Source organism: Nothobranchius furzeri, chromosome 2, assembly GCF_043380555.1.
Source record: "Nothobranchius furzeri strain GRZ-AD chromosome 2, NfurGRZ-RIMD1, whole genome shotgun sequence".
NCBI lineage: Eukaryota > Metazoa > Chordata > Actinopteri > Cyprinodontiformes > Nothobranchiidae > Nothobranchius > Nothobranchius furzeri.
The window spans coordinates 2,645,988-2,666,996 of record NC_091742.1 but is presented as its reverse complement, the minus strand read 5'-3'; the positions used below and the strand labels follow the sequence as shown (position 1 = coordinate 2,666,996).

At 43.1% G+C, this 21,009-nt stretch overlaps 1 protein-coding gene across 2 annotated transcripts; it reads right to left on the bottom strand.

Annotated features, from left to right (window-relative positions):
• Positions 1–2,839: 2,839 nt before the first annotated feature.
• tulp4a (TUB like protein 4a) lies at positions 2,840–20,293 on the bottom strand. Of its 2 annotated transcripts, none has more exons than XM_054747903.2 (13): positions 19,825–20,293; positions 10,996–11,124; positions 10,651–10,812; positions 10,052–10,232; positions 9,377–9,484; positions 9,123–9,289; positions 8,792–9,016; positions 8,445–8,679; positions 7,901–8,045; positions 6,839–7,010; positions 6,597–6,690; positions 3,253–6,503; positions 2,840–3,145 (listed from the first exon to the last, which is right to left on the bottom strand). In XM_054747903.2, the coding sequence occupies exons 1-13, from the start codon at positions 20,074–20,076 to the stop codon at positions 3,029–3,031; spliced, it is 5,238 nt and encodes a 1,745-aa protein (XP_054603878.2). In that variant the 5' UTR covers positions 20,077–20,293; the 3' UTR covers positions 2,840–3,028. The 2 variants fall into 2 exon arrangements, with proteins under 2 accessions (XP_054603878.2, XP_015802686.3); XM_015947200.3 differs by having other exon boundaries at positions 6,839–6,983.
• Positions 20,294–21,009: the final 716 nt, after the last annotated feature.

The following is a 21,009-nucleotide window of genomic DNA, read 5'->3' as shown; positions in this document are numbered from 1 at the left end:
ATCACGATTCAGCACCACGGACAGAGACAGGCGCCACCGCCCTCCTTTAAAATGGTTAAAGACCACTTTCAGAGTTCTTGTTTATCAGGTGAATAATGTCTGGTTAGAAATGTCACTCCCGGTGAAATTGAGCTATAAACTTATAAATATAAAACATATTTTCTATTCAGCAGGACTCTACAGTCAGTGTTTAGTATATTTCTACCAAAAACTGAACAGGCCGGAAAAACAAATTAGTTCTTAATGTATTAAAAATAAAAAGGCTAATACATTTCTTTAAAATGAACAAATGTTCATTTTTTGATTGTAACCAGACTTGTACAATTTTGGTTTAATTTGTGTCATATAATATATAAAAACAAAAAAATAAAATACATTAGTGTTTCGAAAATATCCTGTTAGGTTTGGGTGACTTCATTTTTTAATGTTAAAATGTTTAGCATTTTCATCAAAGTAAAAACTGGACCACACTTGTCCTCTAGAATCTAAACAATAACACAAGACCGGTGCTTCCTTCACAAACAATGACATTTTATTAAAAAGATGTGTGACATATACAGTTATAAAATAATTTACATGGCATGCCTTACTACCCATCCACTATAAACATTCACTCACCAGGTCAGATTCATTTTTTTTCCAGATTTTTTTTTATCCCTTAGGTGTTCACCAACAAATACAAGCACAGATCTTTTCTAAAGAAAAGCCAAATCCTACAATGTCTACATGTCATCAGTTTAAAGTGAAATCTTAACTGCTTAGGTGATGCTGAACACAAACTGATGTGAATGGCGTGTGTGTGTGTGTATGTGTGGAAACAAAGGTCAAACACATCTGAGAAAAAAACACTGATGGGGTTTGTAGACTGCACATCTGAATACACACACCTCGACTAGACATGTACGCTCTATAAAACTGATCTACCTACATTAACTGGGCACTTACTCATTCACATCTTTTCAAAGCAAACGTCACATTCCCCCCATAAAGTTGCCTGTTCTTCTCTCCTCCCGGCACACTCTCACTTTACCAACTTACACCTCAGGCTATGCTCATCACAAACTCCTCAACACAAAGAAATGTTAAGGAAACGCCATAATATACAGTATGTATAGATATTTTTCTCCATTAGGAAATAATCTCATAAATAAAAATACACAGACCAGCATCTCAGATCCTGAACTAAATAAACAGCATCAAAATGTGGTCAAAAGAAACTGCACCTTTTTTTTAATCCTACAAAATATTGCACAACTAACACAAATGGGTATCGTCTTCATGACATGCGTATGTTCCTTTCTTTGTATTTTTTTTGTTTTTTTAAAGAGTAAAACTATTTTTCATTCCCGGTCCCTACAACCACTACCAACAAACATGCATCTTGAGAAAGATCGCTCTAAAACCAGATGTTCTACATCACATCTGCCATCCATTTAGGCCCTTTTGATTTCACTTTTAAGTTTAGCAAACACATATTTTTGGCACAGTTTTTACTTTCAAAGGTGAACCCACCCGTTTTTGTTAAGCCTCTATATTTCTCTTCTAGTTGCAGAAATGTGCAGCGACTCTTGTAACAAACCACGGCCCAAAACATCAAAATAAACCAGCCTTTTAGATTAAATCCAGCTTAGACTGATTTCACAACCATCATCCTTCAGTGGAGACTTAATAAACGGAGTGACAATGGCTTCAACTTAAGTTATGTTGTGGTTCCTACTGCTGACCTCAACAGTCTTACAGCTCGACTCCACACCTGAACCGAAACACAGTGGAGGCAGGCGTAAACAGAACATGTCACCCAAGTCTCAACATTTTTACACAACTGATTATTTACACGACTTCTGAGAAGGGTATGAAATGGCATAGGTGGAATATACAAAAATATTTCCTGTACCATGCGAACAAGTGTAGTGTGGTCTCAAAGAGCAAGGACTTCCCCAAATACATACTCACTTCACAGAAGTGACTGCAGGTGACATTTCACTTCATGTCAGAGGTTAAATCGTTCAGCCTAGGCCTTGGCGACGTCTTTGGCGCCCTTCTGTCACCATATTCAGATATCTAAGTAAACAGGCTGTGTCGGCCAAAGCTATTCTGTAAACCACCCCCACCTGAATTCTCCAAGTGCACAGCAATATTCAAATTCAGTCTCCCAAATAAAACAGGTAAGAAAACGGCGATTAGGGGGTGTGAGGGTTGGTATTGGTAACGATTTTTAAAAAAGTCTTATTTAAATTAAAAAAAAAAAACGTATAAATTACTCCATGTAGCGTCAACCTCTTAAGTGTGATATGGTAAAGACTGCAGCTGACCTCAGCCATACCTACTTCTACGTCTTACAGTGAAAAGTCTCACCTCTTAGTAGTGTTTATAAATAATGCATATATCAGTTAAACTCCCACCAAGACACTGAGATAATACAACAAAAACAAATAGGAATGACAGAAAGCAAACAGAAAAAACCTCCTAAATTCAATAACGTATTGTCGTTTAATAAAAATATAAGAAAAGCAGTCTATTAAAGTGGTAACTGTTTCACTAAAGTTTTGTACAGCAATGGATTTCAGTGCCCAGAAGTACCTGTGCGCTCTGGGAAAAAAAGAAACTTTTAACCTCCAGAGTGTGGTTTTCAAGTATTACTGCTGCTTTTATGGAAAGCTGCACCTCGACAAGCCCGCTTTCCTTCAACCCATCCGGTCCCTACGAGTTTCTACCTAAAAGCAGCATTTGTTTGCATGATGATTTCCCAAGCTCAGCGCTTCGGCCCTACATGCTGGGAGGTGGGTGCCGCTCACTGCCAAACGGAACAGATCTCATGGGGTTCTTCAACGGTAATGACGCTTATTACGCCGTATCTAGTGGCAGCATCGTGTAGTGCAGTGTGATTGTATTTCTCTCTTTATGGCGGAGTCTTTTCTCCAAAATCCACCCCGAGAGTTTAAACATCTCAGATCCGTACGGCTGGGCCCCGTTTAGCAGATTGCATTTGAATTCCAGATATGATCAGGATAAGTTGGGAGGAGACATCTCATTTGAGGCGCTGAGTGACATTTGCCAAAGCCACTGCAAACGCCTGGACAGCAGAGAAGGGGTACTGGAAGTCCAGGATGTAGGCGTTGCCATCAATCCTGCCAAACTGCATCACCTATGAAGCAGAAGGAAGACACACTGATTAGAAACACAAATTCATTCTCTTTCAGTTTGTGGAGAGCAGATTTCTGCTTGGTGACCTGATTAAAGCAGACGTCTTACCTGCCTGCCCTCCAGCTCAATCTGGAAGTTCTTGGCTGACTCCTGCGTGACACGCCCACCAAAGTCCAGCTGATAGACCTGCGTGGCTTCATTCCACAGGGGCTGCTTGTTGGCCATGACATAAACAAACCCCTGGCTGCCCAGTCCTCGGTCTTCTTTCTCATTGGCTTTTCGACACTTGATCTCATCCAGCTCGCTGGCAGCCCTCATGTTTCTTTTACTCTTCCAGCCCTTCTTACTGCTCTGGCACTGATTGAGGAGCTCATCCCCACTGATAAACAGCTCTGGTTCACTTTCTGAACTATCCTGGAACTCGCTGCTGGCTGTAGCCTTGTTCAGCTTCTTCGCCTTCATCTGCTGCTCTTTCTGTCCCTTCAGCTTCTTCTTGTCTCTTCCCCCGAGCCGTGGGCTAGAGATGAGGGAGTTGAAATCGCCCAGAGCTCTGCCGTCCTTTTTAGATTTGCTCCCGTCAGCTAACTGAGACACGTTAGCCTCTTCAGCCCGACCGTCCATTCGCTTGCGGTTCTTCTTGCTGAACTTCTCGGACCGCTGCAGAGCAGGGCTCTCGGTCAGAGAAAGCACTTCTTGAAAACCGTCTCCTGCCTCTGCCATGGCCTCCTGTAAAGCACCATGGCTCTGCAGCTCCGCTGGTGGTGGTGGAAGGGGCAGTGGAGGGGGAGGAGGAGGTGGTGAGAGAACATTTTTCTCTGCTGCCATGTGGGAGGCTTTGGGGGGTAGTGGGATGGCAGGACTGGGTAAAGGGGGACAAGAATTATAAGTACCCCACGGTGTGTGAAGGGCAATGGGAGGAATGGGATGTCCAGCACAAGAACTTCCTCCTGGATACAACGGTGGGAGGGGACAGCAGGCTAGGTTAGCCACATTTGCAGCATAGCCTGGTGATAAAACAAGGGTTGCTTCCTGCTGTGGCAGGGGAATGGGTGCCACCACCTCTTTTGGGGAGTTGAAGGGGCGTGGTGACCCAGGCATGGGCTGCAGCTGTGCTCCAGTACAGGCAGTTGCAGGAGGGTACTGGAGAGAGATTTGGTAGCCTGTAGCTGCTGCGGTAGCTTGGAATGATGCAACACTGGGGCTGCTGGGGGACTTTGGAGAAAGAACTAAAGGCATTCTGGTTACATCCAAGTGCTGGGCTGGGCTAAGGACAAGCGGGGGTGGCTTGTGTGGTGCCGGAGGGACATTGGAGCTCAAAGATGCTGTCCTTTCCTGAGGAACCCATACCTCCTCTGTGGCAGCTGGATCCCACTGGTAGGGAGGGGGGCGTTTGACAACCAGCCCTAACGCCTCATTTCCTCCCAGTGCCAGGTGCCTTAGTGACTGGTTCATTGTTTCATCCTCAGTGAATGCTGAATTAACATAATCAGCCCGATCTCTGTTGCCTCCTCCTCCGGCTGCACTCCCAGATCCTTCAAGTGAGCTCAGGAGGCTGTAGGAGGACTGGGAGGCGAGAGGAGCAGCACTGTTGGAGTGAACAATAACTGTGCTGTGTGGCGCTCCGTTCCCTGGAGGGAAATCCTGCCGGATAATTGTTCCTCCCGCTATTCCGTTAGCACTCCCTGGTGCAGTGCCTCCAACGTTGGACCCATTGCTGCACTGGCTGCAGGTGTATAAGGCTGTTGGCACCCTCTGCTGGAAGGAGGCTGCTAGTGCATTATTTTTAGCCTTAGGAGGCAGTGGTCTAGGTGGTTCCAGCATCTGGGAAACTTTGAGTGCGGCCTCTCGGCTGTTCCTCCTGAGTGTTGCGTGAATCAGACTGCTGTCGAGCCTCTGACTGGCGTTCCTCCCAGCAGCACTGTTCTGATTGGCTGGGTCGGGGTACGGAGGAGGGTCTCCGCTGGGTATGGAGTAACGAGGCGCAGTGAGTCTGTTGAGAGTAGCAGAGGTGTAGGGCAGCTGAATTTTCTTGTCGGCTGCAGAGGATGAAGAGGAAGTGACCCTGAGAGTGGCAGAATTGCCAGGTCCTTGGAGTGTGTAGACATTCTGATTGCAGACGAGGCGTGTTCGTGGTCGACACACTTCTTCCACATTCCCACTGCTGTCAAAGGTTGTTATCCTCTCATAGCCCAGTGGCGTGGGGTACTGCGCTTGCTGCTGACCTGAAGAATAAAGAGTAAAATCCCCCTTCTTCAGACAAAGATCACCCGGGGGAGGAGTTCCACCTGTTCCCCCTCCTGGAACAGAAGAAGACGCTGAAGGTGAGGCGGCTGCAGCTGCTGCAGCCACAGTCCCAGGGTAAGGGGGTGGTGGGGTCATCTTGCTGAGCTCTAAAGGTGCACTGAACACAACTGTATCACCATCAGCGAGCTGTGGAGTTGACCGAGTGGTTTTGATTTTCAGTAAGTGTTCCTGTTCACCTCCCAATGTTCTGTCATTGACTAAGTCAGCAGGTGTGTGAGGGATCTGGATCTGTAGGGCCCCTGTCTGCAGCTGGTGCAGAGAGGCACCTGAAGGCTGGCCTGATGACACAGAGGAGACAGGGATTTGGATCTGAAGCTGCTGAAGCTGATGGTGGTGATGCTGAGCCTGGAGCTGATGGTGCATCTGGTGCTGCAGGTGGATTTGCTGAATTTGTTGTTGCTGTTGCTGCATCAGTATGTGCTGATGGAGCTGCTGCTGGAGCTGCTGTTGCTGCTGTAAGTGTTGGTGCTGGAGCATCTGCTGCTGTTGTTGGAGCTGCTGCTGCTGTTGGAGCTGCTGCTGCTGAACTTGCTGATGATGCTGCAGCTGTTGCTGTTGGCTTTGTTGTTGCTGTAATGGGTGATGAGAAGGTGGAGGCCCAACCATTAGGCGCCCCACTTCTAGTCCTCCAAAGATGACCTGACCGGGACTGGAGTACCTGGTGGGTACCGTGTACTGAGCAGTCAAGATTGTATCCTGGCTCTGGTCTGAGCCACTGGCAGATGCTCCAGCGGGGGTTGCGGTGGGATTACTTAGGACGTCCAGCTGGACGTTCTGATTGGCTAAGAGTGACTGGACCAGACCTATGCTTTGGGCAGGGGACATGGCTTGAGCAGGACTGTGGATGGGGGCTATAGGGATGTTTACAGTACAGGGGGGGTTGTCATCAGCGCCTCCAGCAGGGCCCGTGACAGGTAGGTCATCTTCATCCTCACTGAAAACATTGGGGTTGAAAACAGGCAGGTTGATGTAGTCCATGGAGATCTTGCGCACCTCTGGCAGGTAGATGGTCATCTGTCTGGGCTGCAAGTGGAGGAGGCTCGTCTTATAGATAACTGTAAAGAGAGAGGGGGGGGGGGGGGGGGAGTAAAAGATAATAATCATATGGAGAACAGGTGATCTAAGGTAATCTACAGCAGACAGGTTACCTGCTCCGAGATTAGCAGGTAAAAACGTGGCCAGCCCCACAATCTTGAATTTTGTTCCCCAAATATTGGACGTGACCTGAGCAAGGTAATTTTGCTGCAAAAGATTAACAAAAAATGTGAGAATAGTAACATGAAAAATACACAGACACAAGCCATAATCACGTCCACCTCCACACATAGGCATCATGAGTGAGACATGTTCTCTAATCTGGCTTTTCTTATCAAAACGATGAAATATCTACCTGGTTGATGTCATCCAGAGGAAATTCCCTTCGAGAAAGGCTGGGAGACCCGATTGAGGGTTTCCGAATGGGTAAGCGCGGTGACCTAGAGATCTCTTGGTTAGCACGGGAGAGTTTGGGTGATTTTCTGGGGTCAATGTTAATCCTGTTGGTAAAGGGACAAACTAAGTCTCTACAGAGAAGGTAGCAAATAACGAAGGTTTAGGCATGCTGTGGATAAAACATGAAAATACATTTCAGTAGCAGTAGAAAGTTATAAGCAGTTTTGCACAATTTACATGAATGAAACAGTTACCGTTTAGCTGCTTTAAAACATTTGGTTGTATGTATATATTTGAAACTTTAAGTGGCAGTAAATGTGCGAGAGGTGGTGTCAAATAAAACTGTTACGTGGACAACAAATAATCTTTTTGCTAAATAAAAACATCTCAAATGTAACTTAAACATTAAAAATGTAAATATTTCTCAAAGGTGTGGATCACTTGCTTAATCAATATATTTGCACAAGTCTCTATGAGGAATTAATTGTAAGTCAAGCTCTGGTGCAGCAGCTTGGGGAACTAGAAGTGAGCCGCATCACAGCTGAGATCCAGACGATAGGTGTGGACTCTTATTTCCTGATATTTGGACATCTCGCCTCTGATTGGCTAACAGCAACGTGACTTTACCAGTGGATGTTTTATCTTCACAAATAACTCAAGCCTGGAGGACTTCTGCTGTGTTGTGGAGTTGCTAATGCTAATGGTTAGCTTCTACCAGCCAAGATGTTCTCTGCTGTTTCCCGAATGCTAAACCAACATGAGCCTTCCCTGTCGTGAGCCAAGATGGGTGAGTCCATGAATGTTAAGTGGCAGTGTGCTGCTAGCTAATATAAAGGCTAGCAGTTAGCTTTGATCAGAAATAAGATTTTAAAAATGGTTTTCAGTGAACTACACCTTTAATGGAAATATTTAAATATATGTAGACAAGTCTTTTCATTTATAGATAATTAATTATAAGGAAGTCTAAATTTAAACACACTAAACAAATAAATAAAGTTTGGGATCTGCATGTTGCAGTTACCTGGGGAGTTTAGGAGATTTGCTTCCCCTGGATATCTTTGGAGACTTCTTGCCAACCCAGTCGTCGCTCAGCTCTATGTCGCTGGAGTCAGAGCAGTTACAGCTGTCGATCATGGCCGATATCAGACTGTTGCCGTATATCTCATCTGAGAAAAGAGAATATCAGAAATTTCTTTAAAGAGTTAAATTTAGCCATATTTTAACGGAACTGCTGCTCCCTCAATTGTTTGATGGAAATGAGTGTGAATAGGTTGGAGCCATTTCATGGCTGGCTTCATTTATCACTGTGTGGGGGAGTGGAGGGGGTGGGGCCAGGGTGGATTTGTGGGAAAAATAAGAGCCATCAGAGCTCCTATTAAGCAGCTCTTAATTAACAAGGACCCAACCTTCCTTGTGCGGCTGAAACACACTCTCTGAGAGCCAAGTGAGGACATTATTCTGAAAAACTAAAGAGGGATGTCAGCAATACATTAAATAAACCTAAACGTTTCTGGTTTTACTTTGAAATCTGGCTCTCGTGAGATTGGACACAAACTCAGTCCCACCTGTTTTACCATCTGTTTTGGGATCCATGATGACAAACTCTGGGCGAAGTTTACTTATTCGTCGGCCCTTCAGGATAGGCACCAGACCTCCTAGGTACTCCAGGTATAGAGTATAGCACGGCCCTCCCACTTCGGGGTTGTCCTCCGTGCGCTTCATGGTGCAGTGCAGTCGCTCGTTACCAGCTGTCGGGTAGCTCACAAAGTCACGCATGTTGTTGGGGTCTGGAATCGGGGGCTGGAGATGCAGAGTAAAAAACAACAACATGAAAATATTTTATTGCTGAGCTGCAGATGTTTGCATGTGTAGATTTTCATCGCTGGTATTAAACAAGTAAAGGTGGCGTTACCTTGATGGTGGGGACAAAAGCAGCTGTGACGTATGAACACAAACGGGAAGGCATGGTGAGCTTGGCAACATCTTTTTCCTCCTTCACCGCTGTGGCGATCGCCTGCTGGCAGAGGAGCTGCAGCGCCCCAATACGGTGCTCCACTCGTACGACGTAGAGCACCGGGCCCGACGCTAGGAACAGCCGTGAGTCCCGGTGACCCCAACAGAGCGTAGTGATGGGGCGCTGCAGTGTGAAGGAGAAGATGGGATGTAGCAGAAACCATTTCCTTTCACACGATTAGTCTTGTGAAACAGTGAATTACATTAGAAGTAATTTGTCATAACTGCACCTGTGCTGGTGTGTCAAGTGTGTAGATGTGTTCTCCCTGAACGTTAAAGAACTTGACAATGGCGTTCCTGGTGGGGGGAGGACAGGGGTTGTCAGGAGAGAGGAGGGTTCTCTCCATCCCTGCCACTGCCAGAAGGTCCCCCTGAGAGCACCACTGGACCACAACATCTGCAGCAAAGGAGAAGATGGGCATACAGCCCGCTCAGACATTATAAACACAAGGTGGCGTGAGGAGAAAGAGAAGCTAAAGCACACCTTTTAACCCCGTGCGGATGAGGGTGGGTGAGAGGTCATCATAATTGTTCATCAGGCTGATGTCTCCAGAGGTGAAGCTGACGGTCAGAAGTGGTTTCTGGCTGTGCACTGAGAAGAGACACCAACACAAGTATCTGCGTCACCTTAGCGTGTTGAGAGTATCAGAAGCTGTATTTCAGTCAGGCTGTGAGCTTGAGAGGTCATTTCTACGAAGGCCGATCAATTCCTATTGAATAGTTTTAATGAGTGAGAGCATAATCAGTGGTCTGGGCTAGGCAAGCACTTTGCTGCTTTATCACTCGGGCCTGTGGAGAAGGGAGGGAAGGAGAAAGAGCCAAGAGGTGGGAGGACAGGATCACAAACGCACGACCGTGACAAGGAGGAGTGATTAAAGTACAAATCAAACTAACGCACTAATTGTGGTGTAGAAGGAGCAGGCAATAGAAGAAACACATCCCCGTTTTAGTCATAGGAGAATTAAATAATTATAACATTGATATAAATAAATCAAAATACACTTTTAAAATTTATTGTGTACAGAATAAGTATTTTACTAAAAAAACAAGTCAACATTTAACCTTATAAATACCTGTGCCAGTCATCAGCAAGCTCTTTGAGACATTTAAGGTTGCGTATCAAGAACTTTAAAGGTCAGATCAAGTTCTAGAAGAATACCTTTCGGCGGTGTGTAATCATCAGAGTCCGTGTCGCTCTCGCTGCTGTCCTCCACCAGGAAGCTGGGGTAGTTCCAGGACATGCTGACGATACCGTCAGACTCGTGCAGCAGTATGTGGGCCAGCATCCGCCCATGGCAGTCCATCACTATGACCTGTCCGTCTGCAGTACCAAACAGCACCTGAGGAGGAAACAGCCCAGGGTCACTTGGCAGAATATGGTAAAAAAATAAATAAAAATCCTAAGAAGTAAGAAGCAACAACAATCTAGTTAAAAAAAACAACAAGCTGGAGAAAATAAAAATGTTGTGTAAATCTTTGTACAAAGCCTAAAAAAACACACAAAACATTGAATGCTTTTTGGCGTTTATAAATAATCTTCAGAGAGTACGTAATCAGTTTGGCAAATAAAAACATTTAAAACTGTATGTTGTATTAGCATGAATGACCCAAAATACAGTGAATTGTTATGTCCTAAATCTAGCTGCCCTAAACACTTTGCACAAGGGAAGCCATGTCTTCGTCTACTGGCTCTTTAATGGTTTGCACACGCCACCTTTAACCACACCTGAGCTCCCTGGAAGTGGGTCTGAATATTACCTGCTGGTCGTCAGGGGTCCAGATCCCACAAGAGATCTGGCTTTCCAGGTTGATCTCAGAAGACCAGTGTCTCTGTCCACTGACAGATCCCACCAGGACAAAGCCATCACGATATGAGATGAGAGCCTGGGTGCCGTCATGTGACCATGTGAAGTCACTGACCTGTAAAAGCCAAAAGCCACACGTCAAGAGCTACAATAATGTATTTATTACTATCCTAAATGCTCCTTATTTATTACACGTCTATCTTTTGCTCTGCAACACTGTCTATGTTAGAAGAATGTATATAAAACAAGCAGAAATGCACTGCTGATTTGCCTCTCAAGTGATTTTTTAGCTCTTAACCTGTGCTCCACGGTCGTTAACCAGCTCCACAGACCAGCGGCCCTCATACTGAATCCAAACAAAAATCCCTCCATCTGTATCACAAGTGGCCAGTTTCTGGAAAGGTTCGTTCCACCGCACCAACACCACCTATAAAACACACACAAAGCAAAAGTAAACAAAAGATTTCTCTGTCTCGATCACGATTTTGAGGCAAATAAACTGAACCAGGGCTGTTTAGTGCCATTAATCAGATCCTGACAACAGTTCAGGTCAAAGCAACCTTGATCAAAATGTCGTTGAAGCAACAGTGATTCTAAATAAGTCAGCTGAATGCCTAAACAGATGACACTATTATACATATATATACACACACACACATATATATATATATATATATATATATATATATATATATATACACACATACATATACATACACATACATATACACACATATATATGTGTGTATATGTATGTGTATGTGTGTATATATACATATATATACACACATATATACATACACATATATATATCGACCATTCATTTGCCTTTGGGGACCGATGAGGAATGTCCATAGAAAATGTTGTAACTGTAATTTTTTCATTTATGAAATTATAGCCATTTAAAAATTTTTAGCGAGTGATCAAACTTCGAGGCCTGGCCCCGCCCTTTCAGTATTTTCGAAAAGTCAATTTTATTTTCTCATTTCAATTGCCCATCCCTTCTGATTGATTGCACACACATTTTGAGACAATGCGAAAAATGAGCAAACTGTTCAATCAAATACAGACCCTACAAACGACCAAAATGGGCCAAAATCGCTACTTCAATCAAAAATGGCCGACTTTCTGTTTGATGTTGACCATCGGTGCAAAAGACTTTTCTGTGCGTATTGGCAAGTTCTACAAGTGTACCAAATTTCATCACTCTACTATAAAAAACAGTCAATAGACAGGGGTTCTTTTTCACTTCGCTGCTCGGGCCTAACTATTTAAAACCAGTCTCTTTGACAATATCATCACCACCATTAAAGACATTACGATGCTCTTCCCCTTTCTGGTCTTGTGTAGCGTGACTCAGCCTGTTCCCAGAGGAGTAATCCTAAGAAAGGAGCAGCTCCGCTTTCACTGACAGAAGCACGTGGGCTTTGCACGCTTAAACACACAACACAGGACATGGCGTTAGTGTGGCTTATGCACTCAGAGTGCAACCTCAGTCGAGCTGGATGAGTCTGGTCAGCCTTCTGTAAAATGCAAAGAGCACCAATTGTTCAATTGTTCTGCACAATCCAGATAACAGGCATCACCACTCAAAATCATTTATTTATTCCTTTGAAAAGCAATTATATGAAAGTTACAGAAACAAATGGTGTGGGTTTAAAAAAAATCAAAATGCCACTATGGCACATTTTAAATACCCTAACATTATTCCTAAGAAGGCTTAAAAACCAAAGAAATCAGCATAAGGTTGGCACATGTCACCAATCACGTGTCTCCACTGCAGTCCCACTGAGTTGTGAAAAAACTGTGAATGTATATAAATTTAGCTCAGTGTGGAGATTAGAGCGAGGATGGGAGGCGTCTCACTAAGGGGACAGCTGACACTTCGGCGTGACGCAGTGATCGGAGAGACAGACGGAATAAGACAGGATGACAAGGAGTCGGGGAGATTACAGGGAGCACAAACGCGCACACGTGCACAACTCTCCTAAGCACAAGCAAAGACTCAACTTTTTCTTTGATGAGCTACCCCTTACAAACAAGAATATCTACATAAACATCTTTAAGATGTTTGACTGCAAAAAGGACCAGACCACTTTAACCCTAACCAGTCTGTCACAATTTGAAGCAACCTTTGAACCTTAAGTAGCAGCAGAGCCAATGGGTTACGCAACAAGTCCTCTCCAAGGATGGATGGATTACTACAGTGAAGCCATTTCCGCTAAGCACATTTGGTGAGACTATTGTGATGCAGCGATGAGGTCATGTGCGGTTCAAACCTCAGCAGGACGTCTATTGTCGAGAGGTCAGGTAGGAAGAAAGCAGGAGACATAAGAATGACTAGAAAAACTAGCAGTGCTAGAAAACACAAATAAAGGTTAGAATTAGGAATTTAATAGCTATAAATATAAATATTCTTCACCCACCCTGTCTAACTTGATGATTTATAACAAATGTTAACAAAAATAGCAACTGAAAAGCAACAATCTGGTGTTTAATATCCCATTCATCGTTCCTGGCCCATTTAAAAGCCATGCAAGCTCTTTAATAGCAACAGTTAAAGGGGCATTATGGAAGTTTGACAGCCAAAACATGTATAGAAATAATAAATGTCTTCTTCATACATTCTCCTGCAATGCCCTGGTCCTGTAGAATGAGCTCTGGCATTTTTATTTTGATAGTCTATTTTTCTGTAAAATCACAGAAAAAGAGAGATGCTCGGGTCGAGCAGGCTGCTTCATGCTTGATGGGCTTGAGTCAAATACAGGCCCGGGCCTGTATTAGAGGATTTACGGTAATACAATAAACAGCAGTGGTAGAAGAAAATGAAAGAAAAGCTCAATCCTTGAAAGTGAGGAAAGAGTTCCTGTGAAAGCTTTTTGAGCAAGCTACATTTTAACAATCAGGGTATATGCAAGGATCTCAAAATTGAATTGAATAGCTTTAAGACATTTTAAGACCTTCTAAAATACAATTAAAACTGTCTTGCAGTGAACTAAATCAATGACTGAACGTCACGTGCCACGGAAATGAAAGCAAACAGCTGGCATTGAAGAACTAAAATATTTGTATTAATTTACATGAGTCTATTTTGAAAGAGGAACTTATTTTAAATATGCGTGAATACAAACCAAATTTAAAGTGCAAGTCACCCCCTACCAGAGTCTAACTCTGCTCCCATTTCGTGTTTGAAAAAAGTGCCATAAGGAGGTGTTGCTTGGCAGACCTAGAGGGTGGAGCCACTAACAAATACACACAAACACAGGCTCTTGTGACATCACCAGCTAAAATCACAGGGTATCTCTTATCCAAAAGCAATGACAGATTTAAATTAAATTGTAGTGCAGATTTTTTTTTACCTGAAGAGGGCGCAACAATGACAGTGTTAGGGAGAATATTTCAATTTCGACTAAGATGCAGTTAAGTGCCAAATTATTGACAACACGTGTACAGCACGATTAGACACTCATTTATATAGTTCATCAGCAAAAGACAGTTTATCTAGGGATGACTTGCTCTTTAAGACTTCACTAAATCAATGTAAGACTTTTTAAAGAGTCTTAATTTTCCTTAAAACCAATTTATCAACTTTTAATACTTTTCAAGACCCCACGAATGCCCTGAAAATACACAATTTAATGGCCCTACCCATTTTTCTGACTCCTCCACAGACCATGCTGGGGCTGCATGGTGGTGCAGTTGTTAGCACTGTTGCCTGGCAGCAAGAAGGTTGCAGGTTTGAAACTCAGCTGCAGGCTTTCTGCATGGAGTTGCATGTTTTCCCCACGCATGCGTGGGTTTCCTCCGGGTACTCCGGTTTAACCCCACAGATCACAGCATGCCCTATAGGTTAACAATTGTACATCGCTTTGGATAAAAGCATCTGCCAAATAAATAAATTAACATAAACAATGCCCCCCCACAACTCAGGAGAATGGTGGATGCAGCAGATAATCTCTAGGAATGTAAAAAAAATGTTGGTACACAGAAATATTGTGATATTTTGTATTATGATACTGAATCAATATTTAAAAGCAGTGTATCGATTTCTTTTTTAAGAATTTAAATGCAAATACTTTCTGTATTCCTTTTTTGTGAAATGAAAATTTTCATTTTCATTTTTTGACAAAATATTTAATTTTCGGCTGCCGTTGATATTTGAAGAGCATTTTAAGCACTATTGGCAACAAATGATCCAGAAAAGCATCTCGTTTGACAAAAGAAGCTGAACTGTGAGAACAATCCAAACAATAAAATGATAAACACAATCGTATCCTCTGGTGTCACAGTCTCTGCTGGATTGAGGATCTAGACATTTGTCTTGTTTTGTGAGAGAGAAGTCTGGAACTGGTCCTCTGGGGAAACAACATCAACTGGGACTTCTGCCCTGGGGCCAAAACCAACCCGGAGTGGTGGTGGTGTCCCTGTTGTTATGTTTTTAACCACAACGAACACGTAACACTTTAATCAAGTAAACTCAACAGAGCTAAAAAACAAAAATAAAAAATAAACACACGTGAAGAAAAAGTAAAAAACTGGCTCCCAAAAAAGGTCAATTCAAACAATTAAATTAAATTAAGTTGTCTAATAAAACCACAATAATCAATAATTAAATACAGAAGTCAAACCCTACTTCATCAACTACCAATGAAAAGGTTTGGACATCAGCCATTAAAACAAACTTTTGGTTTCACAAGAAAAACACAATCAATAAAAAGAAAAAAAGATTCCCTTCATTTTTGTATCTGGATTTAAAACATCTGCAGCTAAACTATTTAGAGCTTTGAAAAGCAGTGGTAAAATCTTATTAAATAAATAAAAAGGTCCTAAAACAAACAGGAAGCAGCTGAGATGGCACTGGTGTTTTATGGTTCTTCCTGTTAAGATGACCAGCAGCAGGAAACAAAAAGACTACCGATCCTCGACGCCACGCGGACATTATAACAACCCATCTAAGGAAAATAAAAAACAATATTGTATTTTAAAACTCGCTGAGAGAGCAATGTTAGTGGCGCTGTGGTTAGAGCTGTTGCCTTGTAGCAAGAAGGTCCTGGGTTCGCTTCCCGGCCTGGGATCTTTCTGCATGGAGTTAGCATGTTCTCCCTGTGCATGCGTGGGTTCTCTCCGGGTACTCCGGCTTCCTCCCACAGTCCAAAAACATGACTGTTAGGTTTATTGGTCTGTCCAAATCGTCCTTAGGTGCGAGTGTGTGTGCATGATTGTTTGGTCTAAGGGATCCACACCCTATCTAAGCATAGCACCAATGCATGATGATCACACGAGAAGACACATCAGAGCTTGGAGATGACAAGATACTGACAGACACTTTGCCCAAAACCACTGCTGTGGCCGCTGTTTTATCCTCGACAAAGAAATATTTTTTGCCAACTGTGCCTTGGATGTTCAGTTCTCGTGCAGAATGAGCAGACTGAGAATGACTAGCTGTCTGCTTCCTTTAACATAAACAATAAATAGGGGGGCATCAAGCTGTCAAAGAAGTTTGATCATTTTCTGAAGTGTCCAATAGGAACTATTTTTGCAGCATCAAAAACAAAATAAAATAATAAGATGCAAAAGTTACCATTTTATCTATTTTTAGCTTTGTTTCAGTCGTGTGTGAGTCTGACAAACCTGCTAAAGCAAAGCAGTTCTGTCCACATTTAAAGTCTGAAGTTGACCATAGAGGCAAAAATTAAATATCTTTTTTATTGTTTTTGTGTGCAAGAAGAATCTAAATTTATTTGTGTATTTTATTTAATTATGCAGTCACGCTGATTTTGCTGCTCTTGCTCCTGGAAAGCACATTGAATTGTCTGTGTGTGAAATAAAGCTGCATTGCTTATGAAGAGACAACAGAAAAAGCAAAAGTCTATTATGAAAATAAATAAAAAGCCATATACGGAATAGATTAAATTATTCTAAATCAACACAGTATGCTACAGAATAAACTGTACTCCCAACTTTTTGGTGTTTTCGCCCTCAGAATGAACTTCACAGAAAGTAGACATCAATATTTGTGGTCCAGAGAGTCAGTTTAACACTTGGTACACGATTACATAAAGCTGGACGGCATAGCTGCTCAGCCTTCAAGGCTTACCTTAATAACAGACTGATAATGCCTAGCACACAATTTTTCTTCTTTTCAGTTCAGCGGCGTTCTCTGGAGCTTGTCGTTATGGAATATTTGACTATATAGACAAAAATATTCATGATAGTTATTTCAGCTCAGTGGCTATGAGTGTCCACCCTGGTACTGGGATATCTGGGTTCAAACAAATGGGACCCACCGCCTCTCTGCTTGACACTGAGCATTAAGGGGTTGGATTGGGGGGTTAACCACCAAATAGTTCCCGAGTGCAGCCACTGCAGCAGCTCACCGCTCCCCACGGGGGTGGGTAAAATGCAGCCATGTAATTTCAGCAGCGTGTGATGATAATGGGACTTTAACTTTAAATGAGACTAATTTCAGGGTGAGTGTTAAAGACACCACCATTTTGCCTGATAAACAAAACTAACCATATGAAACATAATTTAAAGTGACACTTTTAACACTTTTAGCTTTTGCTTTTAAACTGGTTTCAGTGGTTCTTGAGCCAGAAACTTTAGCAACTTCCCAAAAGTTGAATGGGGGCTCTGAGTGGTCCAGAGCCAGAAAGACCCGGGATTTTTAAGTGCTACTTACCCCCTATCCCTAACCCTGGTCTCTACCAATTCCCCCACCCCCCCTTTTTTTTCTTTCTTCTTTTCCTCTATTCTTTTCCTCATTTTTTTTCTTTACTCTGTTCTTTCATTTTTCTCTACTTTGCTTTTACTCTTCATTGATACGACCCAAAAACTGGAGGGGAGTTCTTGAGTGACATGCGGCGGCCCGTGCACTGCCAGTGAATCCCTAATCCAAACTGTTTTGGTCAATGCACTGATTCAGGGGGATCTCACTGAGTTACATCTACTCTATCTACTCTACCTAACCCCACTTCCGGTTTGGGGCTAGGAAGGTCCCAAGTGCCTCGAGTCACGTGTCTATGAACTCAGCATGGCCACAAATGGGGGGGTAGGCGGAGTTTCGAGGCCACGCCTCCTTCCCCTGGCCACGCCCACTACTTAACATTATACAGTGAAAATGCTAAGTGTTGGGGACCAAAAGGGGGTGTGTCTTGGGGGCGGTGCCAATCGACTGGGCGGGGTCGATAATGGGGGTAGGCAGAGTCTCCAGGCCAAGTCCCCCTTAATAATAATAATAATGCATTGAACTTATATAGCACTTTTCTAGACACCCAAAGACGCTTTCCACACACTCTCACATTCACACACTGCCAGTGATGGTAAGCTACTTGTAGCCACAGCCGCCCTGGGGAGGTCTGACAGAGGCGAGGCTGCCATTTAGTGCCGGCGGCCCCTCTGACCAACACTAACACAGGCAAGTTGGGTGAAGTGTCTTGCCCAAGGACACAACAGCAGTCTGAAAAGCTTTTGGAAATAGCGTCAAAGTTGCTAAGTTGGCGACACTGTGGGAGGAGCGCTTCATTTGCAATTCAGGGCAGCGTAAGTGGGAGAAGCAAATAATCGGCTTGTTTTGTTTTTATAATCGTTCAAAACTCAGATCGTAATTGTGATTAAAATTTGATTAATTGAGCAGCCCTAACGTGGGGATTAGTTTTATAATTTGGATGTTTTGATTTACTGTCGAATCAGAGTTTGACAACAAAAGGGGATTTATACAAGCACCAACAAAACCACGCCTCGCGTCAGATCTGGAAGGTTCTGATTGGACTTTAGCATTACGTGTGATCAGTCTAGTGTACATATTTAAAGTTATGTTACTTATTATATACTGTAGAATTATAATATTAAGGAATTAATATTCTCATTTCACAGATTGATTGAACATTGAGCTTCACATGATTATTTGGACTAACAGACGTTATTTGATTACTATTTAAATAGAAAGAGTTCGGTCTTCTTTCTTGTGCTGTCCAGAGAAGCAGCAGTTTAGATAAGAGCACAGAGCATGAGTGGCCCTGGCCCGTATCTTGTAGATTAGGCTTGTGTCGGAAACTTATGGTTTTGCTTGGGCAGAGAAAATAGAGCAGAGCCTTTAGGTCAGAAATGGACAATTCATCACGCTACACCTGCGAAGGTTGTTTCCTTTGTTTTGTAATCTATGGTGCATTCTGTCCACTCTGTATCAGAAACAGGATGAAAAATTACAATAAAGACCAAACAGATTTGTCACTTCCTGAACGAATTCATTATATGCTGCTTAATTACTACTACTGTCAGAAACTTAAATTTATTTACAGTCGGTGAGAGGTGGAATTCATACTTTCCCAAGCATTTATTTATTACTTTAGATCAAATCATACAAAAGAAGAGGTCATTTTTAAACCAACAACAAAACTAGAAAGATGCCTTTTCCTCAAAAGATGATTCTGAATTTGACGTGAAAACAGTCACTAACAAACATGGTAGATCGTTTAACACACACACACACACACAATTTCCAGTTCTACTGAATCACTGCCTGGACCAAATCCAAATAGGCAGAGTTAAATAACATTTTCGCTGTGCTCCAGTCACTCCGTGTACGGATTCATCCACTCTCCCCTCAGCTGCCTTATGGAATGCTGACATAGCACATTGTTCCATCTGACCAGCAGTTCCACCCGCTAACACAACCAGCGTGCAGCCTGTCCTGTTGCTCACCGAGGACAAAATCTGGTTCCCACACAAGATGTTACACTCAGGAAATACTCATATATTCAATCTGATTGAACACGACCTCTGTGCTCTTTTGGTGGGAACATTTGGAGAGTTTAATCACGCCGAGAGTTAAGAACAACACCGGAGACTAGAGCGCTGTAATGTTTTGACTGGGAGCAACAGGGAGATCTGATGCAAGACTGTCAAAACACAAGTCAGGGAGAATATTTCACGTCTTGCCTCTAATAAATTATATCAGTTGTGGCTAAAACAAAACAAACCCTTGTTCCTTCATCTCAAAAAGGACTCAACAGGGTTCTACATTAAGTTAAAAGGATGATTTTAGGGAACAGGAATAAAGGTTAAAATAAAAATCTAACTTTTGCTTGAATAAGCTGTAACTCTTTTCCAGTCAAAGTAAGCTCACCTCACTGTTGTGTCCTCTGAGGTTGAAGTTTACTCTCTGTGGGGTTGGCCGGTCCCGTCTGCAGTGGCTGGACGTGAAAGTGACTCCGACAACTCCTCGGCTGTTCCCTGTAGCGAGCCAGCCCTCCTCGTAGTAGCGCTTTCTGCACACCGGTTTCTCCTTTTCACTCTTCGGTACCCGACCCTTCCAGGACAGGCACAGGATGTTGGAGTCGCTACAAAGCACCGGGCCATGCTCCACAGCAGCAAACATCCCTGCAGCTGTCTACACCTCTCAGATGAAAGAGGAAAACTACCCAGAGGGAGGCTTTTTGTCAGGGCGTGGGTATTGTTATGAGCTCCTCTCCTCCGCTGAGGTTAACGGTTCTGTGCTGGATGTGAGACAGCAACAAAGATGCATAGTACTAATGCTTTCCCTAGACTATCACTGACCTGCAATAGTGATAAAAGATGATTAATCAAGACTTCCCTAAAAGCACAAAAAGGGGTCAAAAATCTTGTTGGATTAATAAAATCAAGCGGCTGCAAAAACAAAAGGCACTCATGTCATTGTGATGGATTTGATCAGTGAGCTACCTCGACTGTGACAAGGCAACAAAGGAAAGCGGGGTGAACAATTATTCAGAAATCCAGGTTTATCCTGTAAACTGAAAAACAGGCAGTTCCATGAAACAGTCTTCCAGTTGATCGAGTTGTTCTCCAAACTCGTCTCTTTTCTGCGCTCACTGTCCTTCTCGTTTATTCCCAATTGTCTGTGTGCATGTGAGAGGAGAAAGAGGAGGAGAAGGGACTCCTCTCATCAGCCTGCAGGGGAGCCGCTCCACCAGAGAACGTCATCGCATCAGCCTGCCTGCCTTTGCAAGCAGCCTCGGGGATTCCAAAGAAGGCTGCTGGAAAATGCAGAATAAACAAAGGTTTACGTTACAAAAACTGAAGCTGTGAGCTATGCAAGTGTGGCTCAGACTAAATGTGTCATGATGCAAACCACTAATATCCCTCACCTGACACCCACAGCCAATAATTTTAATTATTAATGCAAGAGCCTGAAATAGTTCCTCACTAGTTCAAGGTCTGCTCAGAAGAATGTTACATTAGTAAATTGTCTATTTTAGAAGAACAATGCATCATTTAAGCCTTTTAAAAATTAACATACAGCATTGAGTGAGTGGTCTCATTTTAAGCTAAC